This window comes from Mustela erminea, chromosome 7 (assembly GCF_009829155.1).
Source record: "Mustela erminea isolate mMusErm1 chromosome 7, mMusErm1.Pri, whole genome shotgun sequence".
In the NCBI taxonomy this organism is placed as follows: domain Eukaryota; kingdom Metazoa; phylum Chordata; class Mammalia; order Carnivora; family Mustelidae; genus Mustela; species Mustela erminea.
This window is the reverse complement of record NC_045620.1, coordinates 5,282,654-5,303,434: the sequence shown is the minus strand read 5'-3', so window position 1 is coordinate 5,303,434 and position 20,781 is coordinate 5,282,654. Positions and strand designations below refer to the sequence as shown.

General features: G+C 42.8%; 1 protein-coding gene across 2 annotated transcripts; it reads left to right on the top strand.

Moving 5' to 3' along the window:
- The first annotated feature begins 7,975 nt into the window (after positions 1-7,975).
- On the top strand, positions 7,976-20,191 carry SPO11 (SPO11 initiator of meiotic double stranded breaks). Of its 2 annotated transcripts, none has more exons than XM_032350259.1 (13): positions 7,976-8,215; positions 10,138-10,251; positions 11,519-11,607; positions 12,026-12,092; positions 12,308-12,416; positions 12,905-12,991; positions 13,660-13,696; positions 14,030-14,127; positions 15,505-15,604; positions 15,900-15,937; positions 16,877-16,953; positions 19,414-19,525; positions 20,024-20,191. In XM_032350259.1, exons 1-13 carry the CDS (start codon positions 8,085-8,087, stop codon positions 20,141-20,143), a joined length of 1,179 nt encoding a protein of 392 aa, XP_032206150.1. In that variant the 5' UTR covers positions 7,976-8,084; the 3' UTR covers positions 20,144-20,191. The 2 variants fall into 2 exon arrangements, with proteins under 2 accessions (XP_032206150.1, XP_032206149.1); XM_032350258.1 differs by having other exon boundaries at positions 14,018-14,127.
- The last annotated feature ends 590 nt before the right edge of the window (positions 20,192-20,781 follow it).

Here is a 20,781-nt window from a genome sequence, read left to right as displayed (position 1 = left end):
GCCCCCCTGGATGGCAAGCTCTGGGACAGGGACTTTCACTGTGTGTTTGCAGAACCTGGCACAGAGTAATTGCTCAGTAAGTATATGTTGACTGGAAGGATGGACATGTTTCTTAGATTTTCTTAATGGTCTTAAATAGTCACCATGAGGTCTCTCTTGTGTTTAGCTGCCAGCCCTGGGCTCCATGGGAGGCACAGTAAAGCCGAGGCAGAGAGCCCAGGGATCAGAGCCAGATGGCCTGTGTTCCAAACATATGGGCCAGCCCTGCACCACAAAGAGCAAGGTTCTTCCTCTGTGACACAACGCAACACTAGCACTTACCTCAAAGTGTGTCCATAGAAGCAAAATAGCCCAGGTGAAGCAGCAGGCACCCAAAGCCAAACCGTAAAGGGATACCATTTCCCACCCTTGGAAAAGGGGGGTTGTCACAGATCGACAAGGATGGGTGTGATGGGCCCTTGCGGGGGAATGTCCCTCGAGGCGGCCACTTCAGAGATTTACTTCGAAAACACTAGCCGACGTGAGGATGTGCACATCCTGTGTCCTGCCCAGAGACAAGCCCAGGAATCTGTCCACACCATCTGCCAAGATACACTGCTTGTATCAGTAAGATCTCACAGGACACATTCAGAGATGCTACCAGCTTCCGCTGAAGGACTGGCAGACACCGGAACAAGTGCTTTCCACAAACAACCTCCCTGCATCTTATTCCCACTTTACAGATTGGAAAATCGAGGCTCAGGGAGGCGCACAGTGCTTGCTCAGGATCACGCAGCTGGGAAGTGGCAAAGTTCTGGCCTGCACCCTGGAGAGTGGAGAGAGAAAGGGGTTGGGGGGGCAGTGCACGCAATGGCAGCATCAATGTGTCTCAGAGAGGGCCCTCTTCTGCTAAAATGCTGGCCCAGCTGTTTCATTGAGGCCTGGACGCAAGAGCAATGAAAACACACGTCCACACAAAAATCTGTACGAGAACGTTCGTAGCAGCATTATTCATAAAAGCAGGAACAACCCAAGCACCCATCAACTAATGAATGGGTAAACAAAACTGTGTTCTTCCACCCAGGGGGAGACTGACTTGGCCATACAAAGGAATGAAGCACAGATAAACCTTGAGAACATGCTTATTGAATGAACCAGTCAAAAAGATCTCATATTGGGAGACCGCGTTTATATGGATTTCCGGAACAGGCAAATGTATGAAGACAGAAGGTTGCCAGGGGCTGCAGGAAGGCAGAATGAGAAGGGACTAAGAGGTACTGGGGGGTTTTTCCAGGGGCAGGGAGAGGGAAGAACACAAAAATCTTCTGAAAGTGGATCGCGATGGCGGTTGCACAATTCTGCGAATTTACTTGGAAGTAGGACTCTAAAAGAGTGAATTTTGTGATCAGTGAATTATATCTCAGGGTAGCTGTTTTTAAAGTGTGTTCTAAGGACTTCCAGTTTTCTGAGTGTCAATGAGGAAAAGTCATGAAAAAGTAAGTCTGGTAAATGTGGGTTAAACAGGTTCATGAGGTTTTTGCGCAGAGCCTTCAATTTATAGAGACGCCTGCTGACGCCCCACGTGGGCCTTGCTCTAATAAAGGGCAATGCTTGCTGAGTGCCCACCCCATGCCAGTCATATATGAACTCACGTACACGTATGAGCAACTTAACTCTCCGCACTGAGCCTGTGAGGTGGGTACTCTTGTTGTCCTTACTTTAGAAATGAAGAAACTGAGGCACAGAGAGATTGCGAGTCTTACCCAAGATCACACAGCTGGCAAGCGGCAAAGCCGAGGTTTGAACCTATCGAGTCTTGCTCTGGGATTCACGCTAGACTGATGTCTTGATGGAGTATCCAGCATTTCCAAAACACGTGTGACCCTCTCTGACTTTGATACCACGCATCCCCACCCCGTGCCTTTTCTCCTTCCTGGAGGACAGCACCTGGTCCGGGAGCACTGCTCACCGGCGCAGGGTGGGGGGAGCAGTTCTTCTCCCCAGGCTCCAGGCTTGCTGCCTTCCCCTCCCTCCCTTGCGTTCCATTCTCTTATTTCAGCTTGTATCAGTCTCTCACTCCGAACCCTCTGATGACCTCCCCTGCCTTGGGACCAGGCTCTCTCAGCCTTGGCACCATTAACATTTGGTATCGACACATTCTCTTCTGCGAGGATGGCCCTGGGCGCCTGGGAATGTTTAACAGCCTCCCTGACCTTGTGCTCCTATATGCCAGGAGCATCCGCCCCCTCCCCTCGACCTCCTGCAAGCTGTGGCAGCCCAAAATATATCCCACCACCACCAGATATCCTGTGGAGGCAAAATTGCCCCAGTTAGAATCCTTGCCTTCTAGCAAAGTCCCAATTCCTCCCGCTGGCTGATCGGCCCCTGATGGCCTGGCCATTGCCCACCCTCTTGCCACCACCTCCCCATCCTTCACACCATCCATTAACACGGCTGGCTCTCCAATCCCATCTCTCCTCAGGCCCTTTGCATGTGCCATTCCTGCCAGCCTGCGGCAGGCCCTTCTTCATGATCCCGTTTTTTTTCTGGTCGCTTCTTTACTCTTTCCTGTCCTCATACCATGATGTGTGTTCCCAGCAACACAACCTCATTGCATTTATGTTGTCGATTTCTTTGTTGTCTTTATAATCTGTCTTCTCCACCGAAGTACCGGCCATGTGGGTACGGCACTTGGCGGTCTCGCTCTTTGTTGAGTCTTGATGCCAAGGAGAGCCCTGGGTGCCAGGGAAGCACTGGTCTCTGCCCGATGATTCATGTCATGATGGAGACCGGGGAGGCCTTCTGGTGTGGACCTGTGCACAGGAGGGGAGGAGAAGGGAAGAGGGAATCGCCCGAGGAGCGTGTTATCACCTCGGGTTTGGCCACTAAAGACGCCTTCTGGTCTTTTGTAAAAGGTCTCTTCCTGTCCGAGCCTGTTGCCGGGAAGTCTTTAGAATGGAAGATAAACAAAAAAAGACGACAAAGAACTGGCAGAGAAAGAGGACGAGAACGACTTAAAAGTCTTAAAGCCGCCTTTAAATCAAAGCAAGTCGCTGTTTAGTGTCAACTGATTTTTCAAATAATGCCAAGACTGGCTGTTGGAGCAGGGCTGGAAAACCGGGGTGGTAGGGTGTCTCTAGGCCAGGATTCTGACACACGGGGTGGGTGCAGGGGAGCGATGAGTAGCCCAGCTGGGGTGTGAGGAAGAAATAAAAAGCAGAGGAGATGAGTCAGGTTGGGCCACGGCAAGAAGACTCTGCCTACTGGCCAGCCAAGAGGCAGCCAGGTGGAGAAAGCTTCCCCGCAAATCCACGGGCTGGCATCTGCGGCTGAAGGAAGTCATGGCTCGAAGAGCTCTCCCTGGATTTCCTCCTCTGGGTTGGTCTTCCATGAAGGGATTCAGGATTTTGCTGAGCGTGACTTCACCTCCTGGGGTGAGCTTCTCCTTCTGTTCATGAGAGGCTCAGGCTGGCTCTGAGCTTCTCGACCTGGAAAACCCAGCCACAGAGGTCCTCGAAGGTTCCAGCAGAGATCCTACCCAGTTCAAACCACCTAGGATATATTTTTTGCCAAAGGAAGAAAGGAAGGAAGGAAGGGAGGGTGGATGATCAAAACAGGACCAGCCGAGCCCCTAGATCTAACCTCCTTCCTTACAGGAAATACCAGGGACAGAAAAACATGTCAAGTGACACCACAGGGGTGCCGTCCACAAGCTATTAATTGCAGGAAACTCTCTGGGATAAATGACTCAGTGCCTTCAACAAATAAGAGCAAGGAAGGAAAAGAGGGGAAGCTTTGGAGCTAAGGACATTTCAGAGACCTATCAACCAACAGCCATGAATGCATGGACCTTATCTGCATCTTGACAAGAACAACCTATAAAAACATTTCATGGGATAACGGGGGACACTAAGCAGTGATGGAGTATTGGGGGATATTCAAGGATGATTGTGAATGGAAGTTCTGCTATGGAAATGGAATTGTGGTGTTGTTGTTTTTTTTTTTTTAAAGAGTCCTTGTGTTTTAGGGATTCCTGTTTAAATACTTAAGATGAAATAATATGATGCCTGGAATTTGCTTCCAAATAGTCTGGAAGGAGGGTTGGGAAGGGGGTGGAGGTAGGTGAAAAAGTTTGGCTGGGATGGACAGTCATGGAAGCTGGTGTTGTGTCCATGCAACTCTCTCTCTCTCTCTCTAAAACAACCATGCGTGCCTGGGTGGCTCAGTAAGTTAAGCATCTGCCTTTGGCTCAGGTCATGATCCCAGGGTCCTTGGATCAGGTTCCTTGCTCAGTAGGGAGTCTGCTTCTTCCTTGTCTGCTCTGCCTGCCACTCCTCCTGCTTGTGCACGCTTGTTCTCTCTCTCTCTCTCTGACAAATAAATAAATAAAATCTTAAGGGGGAAAAAAAAACCCACCATGCCCGCATCAGTAAGATGACCCACATGCTCCCAAATGTTTTGCTGATCTTATTAAAATTTGATTTATCTTCCTTTCACTGATCTACTCCATACCACACATCCTGTTGTATAATCACTGGTTATGAAAAATGGGCAAATTAATTCATCAGTACGAAATTACCTTGACTTTGAGGCAACCTGGTATAGCAGCTGACAGCTGAGACGCTGTTCCTGTCAGAGTTTTCTCATATGCCTCTCTAAGAAACCCAGAAGGTTTATTTATACTTCTTCAAGCCTCAACTTTCTCCCTCACACAGTGGGAAGGAGTAAATGAGATTTTGTGTGTGGAGCATTTGGCTCAGTGTCTGACCGTCAGCAAACTGCGGTTATGATTATGACCAGTGGCAGCAATCCCAGAAGAATGTTGAGTAGCGTCTTATTCATATAAAAAGTGATGCTTATTTGGGCATGCGCAGAGAGATGTTGGAGCTGAAATACTACAAGTAGATAATGGACATAATCCCACAAGGGGTCATTCGTTCATTCAACAAACATGACCGAGTGCCTTCTATGTGCCAGGCACAGTGCAACTGTGGGGTACTAAGAGCTCACCCCTGTGGGGTGACAGGGTAGAGAAATGCAGGTATATTGAGACAAGGGGAAAACAAGGGTCAAGACTTGGGGTGGTCCAGGGAGATGTCCAGCTGAGATCTAAAGGATACAGGAGGATCAGCAAAGCTGGATTTGGGGGGAGGGAGGGCAAGGAGTAGGAGAGAAAAAGGACAAAACATCGCAAACTGTTAAAGGATGAGCAAGTGCAAAGGCCCTGGGGCAAAAAGGAGCAATCCCAGGGTTCAGAGGATGACAGAGCCCCAGGAGGACAAATGAAGGTGGTAGGTGAGTAGCTGCAAGGGGAGGGGGTTTCACTCTTACGCTGTACCTTCTGAATTACGTAAATATTTTATGAAAAGCATATATCATTCTTACATTTTTTAAAGACCTAAAAAACCCCACAGATACAAAAGAAAAACAACTGCTAAAGCCCCCAGACACAAATTATTGTAGGATTTACTTTTTTTTTTTCTCTCAAGAATCTATAATATGTTAAAATCCATTCACATTTGCTAAAGACACCACCTTGCTTAAAGGTAACAAGTGTGGCATCATCTCCTGTCTGGTTCGCCAGAAGGGTGTCACCATCCTTCCCTATGATAATCATGCCTAATTTAAATAATGTTCCTTGCCAACCTGCATGGGGGCTCTGATTCCCAGGCAAATTTCCGGATGCCAGGTGGGGTTTGGATGAAAGGCCCAGCCCACTAGTGGGGTTTGGGGAAAATGTTTCCATTTTCCCAAAAGCAGCTTGAGCACAGCTTTGAGACCCTTCTCTGTCCCTGTGCCGAGCGTCACGAGCCAGCAGGAAGAAAGAACCCACTAGGGAGACTACGCTGCAGAGTGGCTTCCCGGTTTCATCTGCAAGTTGTGGCTGGAGGCGCGGAATCTGTTTTTCTGGTTTCGGGGCCTGGGGCTGGGATGGCAGACTTTGATGTGAAGGTGGCAGCTTACCTGAGTGCAGCTAACGCCTCCTGCTTTGGTCTCCTGCGGCCGGAACATGGCGATGCCTTTCAAGTCGGCCCCTTGTGGTGTCTCCCTGCAAGGATGTCACGTTGATTAGGGGTTGTTCCTTCTCCGTGTCGATCTCCTCCCTAGGCCCCTGCCCCGCTCAGGACTTTTCACTTCATGTCAAAGATCCTGGGAGGCCGCTGGCTCCTGGCTGAGTGTAGCACTATGTGAGAGGGAACAGCCTGTCCTCAAGAGCGGCAGAGACAACCAGACAGATGGTTCTAGTCCTTGGAGAGAGGCACCTCCCAGCAGACCAGCCCAGGTGGTGTCACTGACTTGCTCTCTCCCTTCAAAGGCCTGTTGTTTGTTCCACATTGAGGATGATGAGAGCCCACCTGTGGCACCGCCCTCATCTGATCATGAGGGAAACTGAGACCAGAGGGGTAATTCCACCACCAGAGAAGCCTCTGCTGCCCCTTCCCAAGCCAGCCCTGCCATGGGGCCTCCTATCCCCATGGTAGCAGTTTGAAGGTGGAGGCAAGATTTACATCTCAGCTCTATCATATTCCAACGTGCAATCTTGCACAAATTGCTTAACTTCTCCAAGCCCCACTTTCTTCATCTGTGAAATGGGGATAATAATTTTTACCTCTTAGGGTTGACAATTTAAATGTGCTTCTTGCCCTGCCAGCTTCACATTTTAAGTGTTCACTTATTTACCCTCTTCTTAGATGGTGAGCAACCAAAGGTCAAGGACTCTGTCTGCCATATTCACAGCAGTGTCCTCAGTAACCAATGCTTCCTAACTCAGGGTAGGCAGAGACAAAGTATTTGTGATAATAATAACCAAGGCCCTTAGCTCAGTGCCTGGCACAGGCAGCCATCATTATGAACGGGGTTGGGGGGGCCTCATTGTTACTTCTGATGGCAAAGCAGTTTTCATTTCAAAACTATCAAATAACCAGGAAGTGAGAGAACAAAATAGTTCTCTGAATGGGGCCTGTTGTCAGGTGGCTCTTCTGGGGCAAAGCCCTTGGCCTCCCATTCCTGTAGGACCAAGCCCCCCACAGGCCTGGGACCTTACCCTGCTTTATAATCTCTCCCCATTTTTCCTCTCTCTCAAGGATGTCATTCCCCAGAGGCAAGAGTCCTTCCCTGAGGCTTCAGAATTCCTAGCTTCTGCTCAAGGGGGATAGGGGGTGGGGTGGGACACGGACACAGACGTGGACATGGACAGGGACAGCTCACCAAGTCTGCCAGGCAAGGATGTGGTCCAATGTCAGGATTCCTAGATGAAAACTGGATGTCCAGTTCAATTCTAATTTCAGATACACAACAAAACATTTTCCAGTAATAGTATGTCTCAAAAGTTGCATGGGATCTAGTCATCCTTAAAAAAAAAAAAAAAAAAAAAAAAAAAAACCAAGTATCTGTTGTTTATCTGAAACTGAAATTTAACTGAGTGTCCTGTATTTTAATTTGCTAAATCTGGAGATCCTTCAAAGTGATCAAGCTGGGAGGCTGTTACCCCAGCCTGAATCCTCTGTGGACCTCACTTTCTTCCTCTCCTGCGAAATCACCAGGACCACATCAGCAACCTCCTGGGATGGTTTTGAGACGTAAGAGAGTAGCTACTATAAAAATATCAGGAAGGCAGGAATTTTGTTTGCCTTGACCACAGCTGAACCAGTGCCTAGGGCTGCGTCAAGCACACGGGGCAGGGAATCACCATAACTATTTCTTTCCATGAAAAAATCGCTGGTACTATTTTTGCCTCAATACGGCCTCTTATCCCCTTAAAAACAAACAAGGAAACAAATAAAACCACCATAAATCCATTTCAAGGAAAACCGGATCCAATATCCCTAACACATCATTCTGGTACCCCCTGGGCCCATCACATTGACCCTCAGGTGGGAGAGGACCTGATTGAACTCCCTGCGTTGCACCTGCGCACTCCACTCAACGTTATGCGCATGCGGGGGGAGGGGGCAAAGTGTGCGCATGCCCAGATAGAAAGTTAGAAAGTGCTACCAACGTCGCCAGAGAGGCTGTCAGGGAGGGTTCGTTGCAGCACCCGGCAGGGCCGTCGTGGTCGCCTGTGGGCTTCCTGCCCTTGGAGCTTTCCGTTGCTGTCAGCCCTCATGGCCTTTGCGCCCATGGGGCCTGAGGCCTCGTTCTTCGAGGTTTTGGACCAGCACAGGGCTTCCCTGCTGGCCGCCCTGAGGAGAGGCGGTGGGGAGCCTGCGGGCAGGGGGACGCGCCTGGCCTCGAGGTAGAAGGGGTCTCTCTGGGACGCGATGCTCAGGAGTTAGAGAGGAGCTGGGTCCCCAGCCGGGAGGGGGTGGGGGCTTGAGGCGCTCTGAAGGGACATGGCTGGCGGCCCTCGCCTTCTCCCCCGTCTCTGGCTGAGGCGGCCCCAGGAGCGAACCCCTTGGCTTCGCCGGTCACGCGGGAGCTCTGAGAAAGCCTTTCCTGAGCGCTCCCTCTCTTGTCGGCGCTGAGCGCTCCTTTTGAACTCAAAAAGCCCGGGGGCAGACCCCGCCCTTCCTGTCTTCTAGAATGTTCCCCTTCTAGAATGTTCCAGGAGCATCCCCACAGCGAGGCTCGCAGGTCTCCTGAGGGTCACAGAGGTCAGGGAGTTGAGGGCACAGCTTGGCTTTGTGTTTGTTTAAAACAGTTTCTTGTTAGGTTCCATTTTAGCTTAAAAAGCTTTCAGAAGAGTGTGTGTGTCTGTGAGAGAGAGAAGCTGAGTGGTGGGCGTTCTCTCTCCGTCGGGTTTTATCAGAATGAACGTGGAAGCGGTTGAGAATGAGAGAACGGTTTACACACGTTTTAAGTGATTTATTTAAAATCGGTTAAAGCAGTGGGCGGCTGGCGAGGTTGGTTAGAGCCCGGTGCTGAGGAGCCGGGCTACTGCGATTCCCCGGCTGCGCGGCTCCGCATTAGCTACAGAGAATGTATGTTATTGACCATTTTTACTGAAGATGCTGTTTTTCCCCCCCTGGATCTGCTATTCTGGTTTATCAGCGAAGTTTTTCAGCCTAAACAAATTATTGTCTTTGAGGAGACTAAGCCAACTACCAAAACAAAACACACACACACAGTGGAAAACATAACCAAACCGGTTTTTTATAAAAGTATTAGGAGGAGAACTTGCAAGGGTGAGGAAAGGAGGGACTGGAAGTCCCCCGTTTGAATTTCAGATGCAGATTAACCTAATTGTATTTTCAAGGTTGTCACAGCGTTACCTTGCAACTGTTTTTTTTTTTTCCTCCAAACTGGAAAAATGAGATCTTTCCTTGAGTTGGTTTTTATCTCTCCCTGTTAGAAAATACTGATTGTTTTAAGATTTGCTTTCTGATAATGTGTATTTTCTCTTCCTTCCTTCCTTCCTTTTTGACGAAGGTGCGTTTTCAAAGCAAGCTCTGAAGTTTCTGGGGGACTTAGAACATTCTACATGAGCGCATTTTCTAGATTTAATTTGATTTCCCTTCTTAGGCAATACACTAATGGTATTTATAACCGAACAACATTTTTTGAAGCTGATGGCTTGTGAAATTAAAAGTCAGCTCATAGAAAACTGGGCTAGGTCGTCTTATTTTGCTGTAAAGTGGGGTAATGGTTGCCAAGTCTTTCCATGGTAGTGATTAAAGTTTTTTCTCTTTGTATCACTAAAATTCAAAGGGCAGATTTAAGGCATGAGATCAATCAGGGTGATGTGTTACAATAAGAAGTTATTTCTTTTGGAATATTTTTTGCATTGCATTTTTGGGAAAGAAATTAAAATCAAAGCCAATATTACATCATTTTTAATTGAAACATTTATCAGTAGTATTTCAAGCCAACAAGTTTGAATTTAAGTAGGTTAATATGAAGAGATTAAAATATATTTATAAATCACTGTCTAGTTATTGATATTGACTAAAAGGGAAAGATTACTTCAATTGGTAATTGTTAGAGAAGTAAAACTACAAGCAAATGAGATTTCTCTGCAGATAACCACCATAAAGACGGTTTAGTGCAATGCCGATGTCAAAATTTAATAGGAGAGATTTGTATGGAGGTGAATTACCAAGTCTTAAAAAACAACCAATGAAACAAAACCTACTTTTATGTTGATCTGGGAAAATGTTACATATTGTAAAGGTCTAATTTAAAATTAAGATTGAATCATAGTGTGTTTATTTTTTTCAGTTCTGAGGTTCTTGGATCTATAGAAAGTGTTATCCAGGGCATCATCACAAGCGTGGCAAGGAATGAAGCACCTGCATTCACCATAGACAACAGATCAAGCTGGGAAAATATAAAGTGGGCATTTTGCATTTTTAATTTTTGAATACAAGACCTATGTCATTATTTGAATTTATTTGAGTTTGAGTTCTAATCTGATTTCTTTCTTTTTACTGCTTTTACCCTGCCTAGAAGGATTTAAGGAAGTTTACAAAATACATACCTCATAGGCAGGTCACGTAAACTAGAAGTGGGTGTGAAAGATAAGGCAAAGGGAAAACAATGCTGGGAACAACAAATGAAGCACCCAAAGAGGTTAGAATTCGAAATGCATATGATAAAGTCTTACAGTTCTGCTAAAAGCAGGCTTCAAACTGGGATCTAAGCTTTCTAGCACTCAAAGGGGGGTAATATGACCAGTGGAATTCTGCAGAAATACTGCAAAAGCAAAGTACTTGCTCTGGGGAGCTACAAGCAATCCTGATACTGGGAGGAAAATAAATGTGTGCGGAACACAGGCTCTTTCTCCTGGTGGATTCCCCCTGCTAAGTCATGTGTCCCGAGAAAGTAAAATCAGCAAACAGCTTTGTCAAAGCCCTCCAACCTGCTCATATCTTTTGTGTTTTTCAGATGCTCAGCCTGCAGAGTCTAGATAATGAAAAACACTACAATAGTCCTCAATAAAAGTTACAGACACAGAATAAAAGTAATCTTGAGTTTCCTTAGTCACTAAGTATTCTTTTATGGTCAGTATAATTAATACAAACTAAACTTTTGAATCCTACTTTGCATCATTTTGCAGAATGGATTTCATCAAGCCCATGAGGCCCCTGACATTCAGCCTATTTGCCTGGTGCCTTCTGCCACCTTTAGGACAGGCTTGGCAGTTCAATTTAACAACCTAATAACAAATTGCTCTTTCATTTAATGTCATTTAGGAAGTAAATCAGAAATATAGTTCAAAACTTGTTAAATTGTGCAAAATTAATGAGTAAATATTAAAATGAGCAAAATGCTAGTAAACTTGTGAAAATAGTTCACGTACACTAAATGTCACAGATTATACACTAAATACACACACACGTACACATTACACTCAAAGGTATTTAATTCACTTATTTTAAACTCTTTATTTTAGTGCTTCTGTATGTCACAAAGTAATTAGCTTATTACTACTTGGCATTATCTAAGATTGTAAATGAAGTTGTCCTAAAGCTTCAGTGCCTCTGTTGAGAAGAAATATGGATTTAGATGATATGTGCAGAAGAGTGTATTAAGTGTATATTGTTTGGTGTTCAGAAGGTAATTCTTTTTTTTATCTTATTGCCTTTCAACAAAATGACAGGTTTGAAGATTCTGTGGGTCTTCAGATGGCATCTCATTGTACCACGAGAAAAATCAAAAGCGATTCACTAAAATCAGTTAAAAAATTTGGTAAATTAATATTTCTTAGCTTTTAGTAATAAGTAAGTTTGGCTACTTCCTGGGTGTAGTTGTTCCTAGTTGAATAATTTTAGTTGTTCTTTAATAGACCACCCTTATACCTGAAATAAAGTTATAGAATTTTTCATTGTCAGTAACCATGGAAACAGATTATAATTCCAAAATAAATTTTCAAGGTACATGATTCAGTAGAAAAGTTTTCTCTCAATTTTGTTGTTTAGAAAGCAGTTAATTTTATTTGATCCTTCCGGAAATTATTATCCTGTACTCAGTACTTCTATTTTGGAAAGATCCTTTTTTTAAAATGTTATGGAAAGTAACTGGGGGTAGTCGAAATCCTTGATAGTGGTGTGTTTTGAATTAATGAGAGAAATGATGAGTAACTTATTCATTGTATCTTATTTTCCAGCCCTAATTCTTAAAATATTGTCAATGATTTATAAATTAGTACAGAGCAACACTTATGCAACCAAAAGGTAAATACTTGTTTTGGTAAATCATTCCTTTAAGACCGTTTAGGTTAACTCCCATTATGTTTTGAAGTGGTACATAAGACTAGACTATGGGTAATAAATTACTTTCTTTGTATGTTGTGTTTCATCCAGTTAAAGCCTCCTACAAATAATACTCCAATACTTGTCATAGTCGAAGAGAATATGGCTAATTAAAAATATATATTTAACTTTCATAGAGACATATATTATACTGACAGCCAACTCTTCGGTAACCAGACTGTCGTGGACAATATTATCAATGACATTTCTTGTATGTTAAAAATGCCAAGGATAAGTCTACATATAGTAAGTAGCATTTAATACAAAACATCTTATTTTAAGACGAAAGATATGTGTGAAATCATAATAGAAAAACAAATGTAATCTGTGCCTTGTTTTTGTAATATTTGATACTACATGTCTCTCATTATGAATTTAAATAATCTACTCTCAGTATATTCCCTTGGATGAATGGACTACAACAAGTGAATTACTAAGTTTTCTTTAATTCCTTAATATCCTTACATATTTTCTCCTTTGCTTCTTAAATTCCGATCTGAGCTAAAATACATGTAGTGCGGCAGGTGAACGTGAGGACTGACTCAGCCATGTAGAATGTTAGTGAGGGGCGCCTAGCTGGCTCAGTCAGTGGAGCATGTGATTCTTGCTCTTGAGGTCATGAGTTCGAGCCCCACATTGTGTGTAGAGATTGCTTAAATAAATAAACTTAAATAAATAAACTTTAAAAAATATGTCAGTGAAACAGTGTTCAAAAACGGCTATTATTTTTTCAGTTATCTACATCAAAAGGTTTAATCGCTGGCAACTTAAGGTATCTGGAGGAAGACGGCACCAGAGTGCACTGTACCTGTGGTTCCACAGTAAGCATATTCATGCACCTGCTTTAACTCCCTTTCAGATCCTTTGTTTTTGAAATGTATTTTATTTCCTGCTTTCTTAAGTAGTTTGGAGCTTAAGATGTTCAAATAAAACTAAAGGGTTAGTAAGCGTATGCTTTAGGGGGTCATCTGTTATGCAGTTTTAAAATACCCCAGTTGTCAAATGTCATATTAAAATAAAGATATGCCTTCCTTACAAAAATATACTATTGTCTTCAGGTAGAATGGAGCTTGGCTATGTTAGCATGGTTATTGACGTAATCTTGATAGAGTTTCCTGGTTTGGAAATTGATCTATTTAATTCTGAGCTATTTGCTGGGCTTTGGCACCTGGAAAGGCCACAGCACTAACCTGAACAGCAGTCTGGAAATGAGCAGGAGACATTTGTGCCCTCTAGGGTAAGGAGGGCTTTAACTCACCACTTTCTGCCGCTTAAGCCACGTAGCCACAAAGTTTCCAAGGGACTATCACCTGCCAGGAAGTAGTTTGGGTGGCACGTCTGTCTTCTTAGTGAGGAGTAAACCTGAGGAGTAAATCTCTGATAACTGATATATTCAGAGAAAAATGAAATAGGGTTTGGGGATACACTTTAAATGTGGTTAAACTTGCTTTTTATTTAAAATAAAAACTCTCTTGTTTTGTTAACTTAGGCTGTTGCTGTGCCATCTAATATTCAAGGAATTCGAAGTATCCTTTGAGTGGGAAAACTATTTAAGCTCGTAGAATGTGCGTTCACCCATTATTTTGATAAACCAAGCCTTCATAGTGTGTAACCGTCATGCTAGACCCTATAGTGGTCAAGACGAACACACACGGTTTCTGCTTTAGGGGCTCTCTGTCTAGTAGGTGAGAGAGGTATGGAAATATGTGAATAGATGTCTATATATTTGAAGGTAAAAAGGAATATACTATACAGCTGTTTGAAAATTGATTTCTACAGCATCACTATTTAGCTGGTGATTAAATGGAAATATTCTTGGCTTCCAATTATCAGCCTTAACGTCACAGATTTAATTACAGATGCAAAATTTCTATTAATTGTAGAAAAAGATGCTACATTTCAGCGACTCCTGGATGACAGCTTTTGCAACAGAATGTCCCCATGCATCATGGTTACGGTATTATATTGTCGCTCTTTACTACAATCCAAGATTAACATACTACGTTGGTGATTGGCAAGAGGGGTTTATAACATTATGTCTGCAGCTCACACAACATTCTGTTATCTGCATGGCACATCCTTTGGGGTGATAGAGTAAGAATTTCCAAGGGGGTTATTTAAAATCCTCAAATCTGATTAAAATCAAAGTGGTGGTCCCAATTCTTTTCTTTTTTTTTTTTTTTTAAGATTTTATTAGGGAGAGAGAAGGGTGCCTGGGTGGCTCAGTGGGTTGGGCCTCTGCCTTCGGCTCGGGTCATGATCTCGGAGTCCTGGGATCAAGCCCTGCATCGGGCTCTCTGCTCAACAGGAACCTGCTTCTCCCTCTCTCCGCCTGCCTCTCTGTCTACTTGTGATCTCTCTCTCTGTCAAATATATAAAATCTTAAAAAAACAAAAAAACCCAAGATTTTATTAGGGAGAGAGAAAGAGACAGGGCAGGATCCAGGTGGAGGGGCAAAGGGAGAAGGAGAAGGAGACTCCCCGCTGAGCAGAGAGCCCAGTGCGGGGCTTGATCCCAGGACCCAGAGATCATGACATGAGCCAAAGGCAGATGCTTAAGCGACTGAGCCACACGGGTGCCCTTGGTGGTTCCAATTCTTAAACAGCAGTGATTTTCTAATATCACAGTGAGTCTGCACAGGCTCTCAGAGTCACCTACACGCCATTTCCCCATGGCAGCTTGTCTCAGCTGTAATGTGGTAACACTGGAGCTGCTCTGTGTTCCACCTCCCGCAGGTTTGTACATCAGGTAGTTGCGTGAATTCCATCAAAGAAAGTCTGCTTTTCTATACGTACATGCATACATACATACATACATACACAGAAACAGATACAGATACAGATACATACGTATGCGCCAAGAACGGCAGAGAACCCAGAAGCATACACTGAGATGCCACACAGGCAGCCACAGGCATCAGTGAGCAAAGGGTAGTAAGCTTCCCACACTGCGTTGCGAGGGAGGAGTTCATAACCCATAACCCAGCAGGGACACCTGCTGGACGAGGGCCGAATGACAAATGACATGTGCGATGCTGCCTCTCCATGTCCCTGTTGGTAGATGTGACCGATTTTTATTATTTCTGTTTGTGCTGAAGTGTTTCCTTGGGATCATTTCCCAGGACCGGGGTAGTTGGGTCACAGTGACAGACGGAGGTGGGCGTCTTCACTCTGCTGTGTAGACTGGACATTTTTCACAGTCCACACGAGTCTTCCACCTGAAATTTGAGGTGCTCTAACTTTTCTAACTTTTAAAGTGTTGATAAGATAAGGAAAAGGTTTTGTCAGTTTCATTCTGCTGGAATTAAAATGCGTAATTTCAATCTTGCTTTTAGGGAAAGGGGGTACCTGACCTGAACACAAGACTTTTGGTCAAGAAGCTGTGGGATACATTTCATATTCCTGTTTTCGCTCTTGTCGACGCCGATCCACACGGTGATTGTCGTTGGACTGTTTGAAGCAGTTGTCCTAACTAAATCCTCTCCGTCACACTTATAGATGTACTTTTCTGCTCTTAGAACACTTCCATAAGTCACTTGAAAAGAAGATGGTTATTAGATTAAAATTACTGACTGTAGTCATCTGAGGCAATTTATTGTTATTTTGCGCATTGAACTGAACAGTAAGTTTTTTTCTTGGTGGTATCTCTGAAAAGAAAAGTTGAGCGTACACACGATCCAACCTGTTACGCGCAAGGAGACGGACTGTAAAGGTGACTTTCTTTTTACAGGCATAGAAATAATGTGCATCTACAAGTATGGATCTATGGTAAGCACAGAAGAGTATTTTTTTCTTTTCCAGTGTTGAGGTAGTTCATTTTCATCAGGGTGATTGCTGCATTCATTTACCAACCCTTGGTTAGCTGAGGACCCCCAAAGTGTGCCAGGGAGCTACTCTCCTAGTCTACGGCCGATCTGTGTTAGTGGCTGTGATTCCAGCTTCCAGCATGACCAGTGTGACCACAGATGACAGAGTGGGATTAGCTGTGGGCAAGAGGCAATATAATCTTCTACTCTCTCAGCCTGCTGAAGTAACTGGGACCTCAGGGTAACAGCAAGGTCTGATTGCCAAATAAACTCTGAAAATTATATATAACCTTGAATTCTGACATTGCCGATTCCCTTTACACCCACTGTAAGGGAAAATGAAAACATCACCAAATGTCACCACTAGAGTCTGAACTACCATACATCAGTCGTTCTCAGAGTATGGTCCTAGACAAGCAGTGCTGGCATTACCGGGGAACTTGCTAGAAATGCACAGCTCTGTCCCCATCCGCCTCCTGAACTGGAATCTCTAGGTTTGGACCCCAAGTGACTCAGATGCATGATCAAGTTTGGGCACCACCGGTTTACACCTTGGGCATCCCTGACAGATACATTTATATTACGTATATATTTAGGTGTAAGGGATGGTGAAGTAAGATGTAAACACAGAATCACGAACAACAATAAATGAAGGTCAGAGAGGTTCATTTTTAGTTTTAACGTCTATAAAAGCAATAAAGAAATCCTAGAACGGTTTTAAAACTTTCACTGAAAGCCAGGGTTAGCAAAAGTCTTGGTGATTTTTAGTTCTGTGGGTTCAGGGAGTATGTAGTCTTTCATATTTATCCTTCTTAATAAGTGAAACATGGGGCTGCAGAAATAGGTCTGCCGGTTTTCTGCAGACTAGCCTCACCTAATGTGCATTTGCTCTTTATTTTAGGCGATGTCTTTTGAGGCCCATAATCTCACAGTTCCAGCTATTAGGTGGCTTGGTCTCCTCCCTTCTGATATTAAACGGTGAGATTAATTTTAGTCTTAGTAAAACTAAGATATTTAAAATGATGACTCATCATAATATGTAACAATGAGCTGAAAAAGTGACTGCACAGGAAAGCTATTAATGTTTTTTGTTTATATTGTCACAATGACACAGGATTATAGAATTATGAATTAAATGCATTGATGTTTGTTTCAATTACAAAAATCCTTGAACGAATTTGGTTAACTGAACTTTCAGCTAGAAAATATTTTTTGTTTTACCTTATGGTTAAAAGATTTTGTAATATTTAATTTTATTTTTAATTTTTTTAAAGATTTTGTAATATTTTTATAGTCATAAAGTATAAGACATTGGCTCTAGTGAAATGGTAATTGTTGACAACATCATTTGCTATATGAATCAAATTTACTGTAGATCTAAAATTTTAATTTCATTTAAAAAATCTCATTTTAAGATTACTTAACATTTGGGAACCTAAATTTTGGCAAGTTTAGCATATATGTTCATAATAGAAAAAAATATCATTATGTAACAAGATAAAAATCACCTACTGATGAACACCTTTACCCATGCAAATTATTATTACTCTCTGCCTGTAGCCTTAACTTGTTCACAAAAATGGAATCATGCTTTGTTACTTTGTAGTCTGCTTCTCTCACACAACACAATGAAATCACTTTTCCGTATCCATGACCTCATTCTAGTGTCTTCTGTTACTGAGTTCCAATTCTGGATGTACCAGTGTTTATTCAGCCAGTGCCTAGTAGTCAGACATTTGGGTGGTTTCCAGACCTCTGATAAATAGTGCTTTGATGGGCCCCTCCTGTAACTAAATCTGTGCCTGCATCTTTAATTAGTCCCTTAGTCCCAAAGGCTGAATTCCCAGAATTGTTGGGTCAAAGGGTAGGCACATTTTTAAGATTTTGACTGCCCTCCAGATAGGTTAATTATTTTTTTTCTCCTGGAGAGTGAGAGCCCACCTGTCCCTCAGCACAGGATATGATCCCTTTTATTCATCTCTGCTAATGTGATACTTTAAAATATTTCATTGTTTTAATTGGCCAGTGTGAATGAACTTAAACGTGTTTATTGGATTTCTTTAAGCAATGAGCAAACCTTGCTACCTGGTCCTTGTTGCCTAAATTTGGAACGTGAACAGGTTTTGGGTGATTGCCACTTCTTACAAAATGAGGGCATAAAGAAAACATTTAGTTTTTGGTTTTTGAATATTTGCACTCTTTTGAATGGAAGTTTGTTCCGTTTGGTGTATGTGTCCTGGTCAAGATCCCTTGGGGGTGATCTGTTTGTATGAAAAGCTTTCCTAACACAAAGTCAGGACAAATGATCTGATAATTATTAAGGTGGAGGGCTTGGAGAAACCTCTAGCTGCATCTCATGAATTCTACCAGTGCCCTCGAAGCCACTCCAAGTAAATGGACAATGAAATTTTTACAGAGTGTGATGGCTCCACAAACATAGCTTCATGGGAAATCCTCTAGGCCTTACCCCCAATTTTAATCAAATTGTCACACTGTCTGGTAGCTGCCACTGGTAAATTATCATAATTGTGGGGACACATTGAAAAAGACTATTTGAAACTAGAGTTCTCCTGGGAAATCCAGGATTTGTGACTTCAAAAAGTAGTCTGTACCATAAATCCTGGACCTCTGCTTTCTATTTGTAAAACACACACCAAGAAAAAATTACAATCCACCTTTTTTTAAAAAATGTAAAACTAGATAGGGGTGTGTGTATTTGTGTGTGTACACACATGCACTTAAGTGAAATAAATTAGTAATAGACTAAATTCCTTGACCCAGAAAGTTCTCATGAATTAAAAAAAATGAAGAGCTCCATGGAGCCTGAGATCCCACTGTGACTCTCACTGCTGGCCACGCATTTTCTCTAGGCCACTGCTTCGAGGCCGTGGCGCTCTGAGAGCGCGGGGTGTCCACACACTTGATGGTAGTGCCATTGGCTTTGTGTTTATCACCAGTGTCTGTGGTGTTCTTGTCATTGTCCTGTGCATCTGGAAGGAAAACAACAATTTACAATGGACGTCCACTATGAATTTGAACCCTTGCTGGTCTAGGACATGTCAGATCCCCCACATTCTGGCTTTTTTTTTTTTTTAAAGATTTTATTTATTTATTTGGCAGACAGAGATCAGAAGTAGGCAGAGAAGCAGGCAGAGAGAGAGAGAGGAGGAAGGAGGCTCCCTGCTAAGCAGAGAGCCCGATGTGGGGCTCGATCCCAGGACCCTGGGATCATGACCTGAACTGAAGGCAGAGGCTTTTACCCACTGAGCCATCCAGGTGCCCTCAAATTCTGGCTTTTAAAGGAAGGACCTGTAATAATTTGCTTATCTGTTATGTCTGAGTTTCTTGAAATGGTATAATAAATTAAAATACATATATGACCTTTAAGTTATAAGAGCACTGTTTTTGCTGATTTTTTTTTATTTTTATTTTTTCTAGGTTAAATATACCTAGAGATACTTTAATTCCGCTGACAAAACAGGACCAGATGAAACTTGAAAGTGTCCTGAAAAGACCTTATGTTACTTGCCAACCATTTTGGAGAAAAGAAGTATGTTTCTTTCTAAAATTCAAGTGTCGTATGTTTTATTGCCTTTAACTTTCATAGTGGTTATTCACATAATATTTTGCAAGTATCCTCTCTGAAATTTTATATAACCAACAACTAATGTGAGTGGTGTTTGGCAGTAAATGGTTGTTGAAAGACTGAAATGCCAACACTAACAGATAAGATCAGATAGACGGAGCTGACCTATTTTTATCCTCATCATAGTTCTATACCCATCGTCTATGGCTCTATCATAGTTTACGCGGGGAGGAAAGAAAAGAGAGAAATCACATAAAGATACCAGAGCATTCCTAGTTATCAAGACATCCATACTGGGTATTCTTCTGACATTTTTTTCTAGAACACCTCTGGAATGTTCTGGCCAAGCTAAAACCTATTGCCCATGGCTTTGGGAATGGGGCAAGTCTAGATTTCCTAGTTTGAGTCGACAGAACTGCGGCGCAGGACTTGGTCACAGCTGTGCTTTACTTCTATTGACAGATGGAGATAATGGCAGACTCTAAACTGAAGGCAGAAATTCAAGCTTTGACCTTCCTATCATCAGATTATCTTTCCAGAGTGTACCTACCCAACAAATTAAAATTTGGAGGATGGATATAAAAATATATCAGAAAATGAAAGAAGATGGAATTGGGAGGGAGACAAACTATAAAAGACTCAATCTCAAAAAACAGACTGAGGGTTGCTGGGGGGAGGGGGGACGGGAGAGGGTGGTGGGGATATGGACATTGGGGAGGGTATGTGCTATGATGAGTGCTGTGAAATGTGCAAACCTGGCAATTCACGGATCTGTACCCCTGGGGATAAAAATACATTATATGTTTACTAAAATAAATAAATAAATAAATAATTTTTTTTTAAATTACCAAAAAAATATATCACAATATATCTTGTGATTGTAAGAGGTTTTTCATTCGTTTTATTTTTGGTAGTAGATACCATCTTGGAAAGAATATATATTCTTAATCCTGTAGAGGTAAAATAATTTTCCACTAGTTATATTTTTTGTCAAAACAATTTTATTTGGAAGACTTTATCCTTCTCTGTAGAACCTGAGTTCTATCCTATACTCTAAAGTAACTTATAAAAGAGTACATATTATTTTGACTTCTAAATTTTATTTGAAAAAATACTGTACAAATACCATCACGGTCTACAGAAATATTTAATTCCTGCAATATAACTAATGTTAAGGCATGAAGCATCTTTTTAGTACCAAAACTAATAATAACCTAAAT

Coding starts and splice junctions, on each gene's coding strand:
- SPO11 (XM_032350258.1), top strand. CDS start 8,085: ATGGCCTTTGCGCCCATGGGGCCTGAGGCCTCGTTCTTCGAGGTTTTG. Junction 15,605..15,899: donor TGTCGACGCCGATCCACACG/GTGATTGTCGTT, acceptor TTCTTTTTACAG/GCATAGAAATAATGTGCATC. Junction 16,954..19,413: donor CTCCCTTCTGATATTAAACG/GTGAGATTAATT, acceptor TATTTTTTCTAG/GTTAAATATACCTAGAGATA.